Raw genomic sequence first — 3,900 nt, forward strand, 5'->3', positions numbered from 1 at the left:
CCCTTACAAACATTGGTGCAAATATCCTCAACAAAACACTAGCAAACCGAACACATGAAAACACATTTAGCAACATATCAAAAGGTGCATATACCATGACCAAGTAGGATTTATTCCTGAAACGCAAGGATGGTGTGACATATGAAAATCGATCAATACATCACATTAACAAAATGGAGGGAAAAACCCACATGATCATCTCAATTGATGCAGAAAAATCATTTGACAAAATCCACCACTTTTTCATGATAAAAACAATCGATGAACAAGCAATAAAAGGACAGTACCAGAACGTAATAAAAGCCATATTTGAAAACCCACAGGGAATACCATACTCAATGGTGAAAGGCTGAAAGCTTTTCCTCAAAGATCAGAACAAGGCAGGGATGCCTGCTTTTGCCAATTCTATTCATCATACTGCTACAAGTTCTAGCCAGAGTAATTAGGCAAGAAAAAGAAATAAAAGACATCCAAACTGGAAAGAAAAAAGTAAAATTATGTTTGCAGATGATATAATCTTCCATGTAGAAAGCCCTAAAGAGCGCACAAAAAAACTTGTCAGAACTGACAAATTCAGCAAAGTAGCAGGATACAAAGTCACAACACAAAAGTCAGTTGCATTTCTATACATTGACAATGAATAGTCTGAAAAGGAAATTACAAAAACAATTCCATTTACAATAGCATCAAAAAATAAAATTAACCAAGGAAGGGAAAGACCCGTACAATGAAAACTAAAAAACTAAAAAACTAAAAAACATGGCTGAAAGGAATCAAAGAAGACATGAGTAAATGGAAACATATCCCATGTTCATGGACTGGAAGATTAATATGGTCAAGACGTCAATACCACCCAAAGCAATGCACAGATTCAATACAATCCCTATTAAAATCCCAATGGTATTTTTTGCAGAAATAGAAAGCCCCATCCTAAAATTCATATGGACTCTCAAGGGGCCCCAAATAGCCAAAACAACCTTGAGAAAGAAGAACAAGCTGAAGGACACAACTTCCTGATTTCAAAACTTACGACAAAGCTAATCGAAGCAGCGTGGTGCTGGCAGAAAGACAGACACACAGGTCAGTGGCACAGAACAGAGGACCCAGAAAGCCGCCCACTCCTACATGGTCAGGTGGTTTTGACCAGGTGCCAAGACCAGTCAACGGGGAAAGGACAGTCTTGTCAACAAATGGTGCAGGACAACTGGACATCCACATGCAAATGAAGTTGTACCCTTCCCGTATACAAAAATTAACTCAAAATCGATCNAAAGCCTGTGGCCTCGGGACACCTGTCCAACTCCTCCTCCTGTTACAGATTCTGAGCCTCGGAGCTCTGCTGGCAGCCCCCTGTGGATGGGCTGGGGACACGGAGCCCTGGCTCCTCCGGGCCTGCCCAGGGCTCACCCTCAGTGTGTCTGGGAACCCCAGAAAGCCCCCCCTTTCACATGATCACCGGAAGCCAGCTGACTAGGAGCACATCACAGGCCCCAAGGGGACTGTAACCTGTGGATGCTTCTTACACCCAGTTTAACCTACAGAACTCCCTCCTACAGGCCATAAATAACCGCTTTGTCCCCCTTCCCCTTCCACATTCGTGCCTCTGCTATTTCACTGTCCTTGTTTTGTGCCGTGTATAACCACACGGCTCAGGCCCGTGCGCCCAGAGCCGTGGGACTCACCAAGCCGATGCATCTCTTCAGGATACTCCACACACTGAAGTCGCTCCTGGTGAACATGGGGGCCGGCAAGCATGTCCTGAGCGGTAAGAGAGGACAGGCAGGCGTCAGCCCAGTGACAGTCACTTATGACGGGTGGCTCTGCTCAAGGCCACTTTTCCCTTCCACTTTTCTATCTAAACGTTAGCAACTCTGTTCTGCCTGGGGAGAGAAAACACTGGCTGCTAAAGTTCTAAAGGACGGTGTCTGCATCGACTTTCTGGAGGGCCTCCTGTGGGCCCCAGAATGGGAAGGAGCCGGGGCAGGAGGAGAGGCTGCTGGCGCTGGTCCTAGAAGGGCAGCCTCTGAGTTCATTGTCCAAACTGAGGCACTTGCGAGAGGAAAAGGTGGTGCTGTTACTAACAGCTCGGGCCCACATGGACATCCACCTGCGACTTTTAAGGGAGAGGTCAGAACTGTCCTCTCTGCATGAAGAAAGAGAAGGGGGTGCAAATGCAGTTATGGGGTGGCCGCAGGAGGCACAGGAGAATGGTGTGGGCTGAACTGGGATGTGACAGAGGAGGCAGGGGACCTGACGGGAGCCGAGGCGTCAGAGCTGGGTGACAGGACGGGGCAGGGAGGGAGGGAGGCGGCATCATGGCTGACTTGCGGTCACCTGGCTGTGGACCAGTCACAGGACACTGGGGAGGGCTGACGACAGACGTCCGGCCAGGGGAGCCCAGCCTGCTGTTGGCCAGGCTGCCTGAGCATGAGGAGGTGCAACAACTAACGGGCATGAGCCCTCCGGGTGGAGGCCTCAGTGGGCATTTGGGTCTAGAGCTCAGAGTGGGTCAGGCTTGCTGAATCGGCGCGGCGAGGATGGAGGCCGCCTTCCCACCCGCACTGTCTCCTGCACCATCTCAGGGGCTCCCCCGCTGGCTGACAACCTGGCAGGCCTGTGATCCCACTTCTGCTGGTGAACACTCAGGCCACTGTCATCAGAGTCTGCTTGCATGACAATGAAACGCTGGGGGAGTAGAATGGAATGCAGCCTTGCAGCATGAAGCAATCTTTACTCCAAATTCAAAGGGGTGAGAGGTCAACGCAGCCGGACCTGCCAGAAACCAGCCTCAGCCGAGGGTCCGTCTGCAGTGCCGGTCGTATGCAGGGCACCAGGTTTCCCACTGCGCTAACGCTTCCAGGCAAGGCCAGGGCAGGGACGGTGCCCCCGTTATTTTACGGATGACAGGACCAGTCATCACAGATGCACCATCACTGATCTCCAGGAGCCCAGCAGAAATCTAGAAATTCGCATCTAGACATCTCTGGCTGGCCAGGTGCTGGGTGCGTCCGGCCCGGGGGACGCTCAGGACTGAGAGCAGCAGGGGGGCTGCAGCATGGTGGGGGTCGTGACAGGCACCCTGACAGGTGTATGGGACCACATACCGGTGCTTCTGAATCCCATTCTCTTGTGGGGGCCGCTCCCCAGCCTTTCCAATTCCATTACTTTGGCTGGTGTCCACATGGATGACTCCAGTGACTCTCTGATTCGCCTCTGAAAAGTCCCCAGAAGAGTTATCAGAATCAAAGCCTGCACAAGACAAGCAGAAAGGTAGTTTCCACAGGACTTGGAAGATAAAAGTCTGCCTCCAAGAATCCTGACTGTGCGCAGAATACCCGAAGCTCTGAACTGTTTTTATAGACACATTCGGAGAAATTACGTCAGCTTCCCAGGGACTGAAGGAAAAGCAGAGGCAGGGACACTGCAGGGAGCTTCCTGCGAGAGAATATCCACTCGGACCTGCACTTCAAACTTCCAGGCTCTGTACAGTCCGCAGGCCTGAGGTGCAGCCCTAGGGCCCAGGGCAGTTTCTCAGGCCTTTAGTCAGTGACTCACGCCCTGGGCCACCCCCAGTGCTGTGCCCGATGTCGAGGGGGCGGCAGGTTGTCTCTGCACAAAGTGCCATCACGCTGTGCATCCTATTCTAAGGCCCAACCCCCTGCACTCAGTCCTAAGGCAGGAGGACACTGCGTGATGCAGCTGCCAGAACTCATCAGACCCAGGGTAGCCACTGACACGGCGAGTGACCAGTGTAACTTACAGAGTGCTCCGGGGCACAGGAAACTTGGAGAAAATGAACTATTTGGGACTTGTATGAAAGACAGCCAGGTATGTTCTGGGCCATCCAGTTACTCAGTAAGAGTCACCCACTGGGCCATGTTCCACAACTCTTCCCACCAA

General features: G+C 51.2%; 1 protein-coding gene across 1 annotated transcript in view; it reads right to left on the reverse strand.

The window, feature by feature from the left end:
- Positions 1 to 3,256, reverse strand: part of OSBPL2 (oxysterol binding protein like 2) — a 37,248-nt gene extending 33,992 nt beyond the window's left edge. The window contains exons 1-2 of the mRNA XM_019637361.1: positions 3,105 to 3,256; positions 1,683 to 1,758 (exon numbers count right to left, since the gene is read on the reverse strand). Of these exons, the coding sequence (XP_019492906.1) occupies positions 1,683 to 1,739 (57 nt within the window). The 5' untranslated portion in view covers positions 1,740 to 1,758; positions 3,105 to 3,256. The remainder of the gene's footprint in view (positions 1 to 1,682; positions 1,759 to 3,104) is intronic.
- Positions 3,257 to 3,900: the final 644 nt, after the last annotated feature.

The sequence above is a fragment of the Hipposideros armiger genome, unplaced genomic scaffold (assembly GCF_001890085.2).
Source record: "Hipposideros armiger isolate ML-2016 unplaced genomic scaffold, ASM189008v1 scaffold_32, whole genome shotgun sequence".
NCBI lineage: Eukaryota > Metazoa > Chordata > Mammalia > Chiroptera > Hipposideridae > Hipposideros > Hipposideros armiger.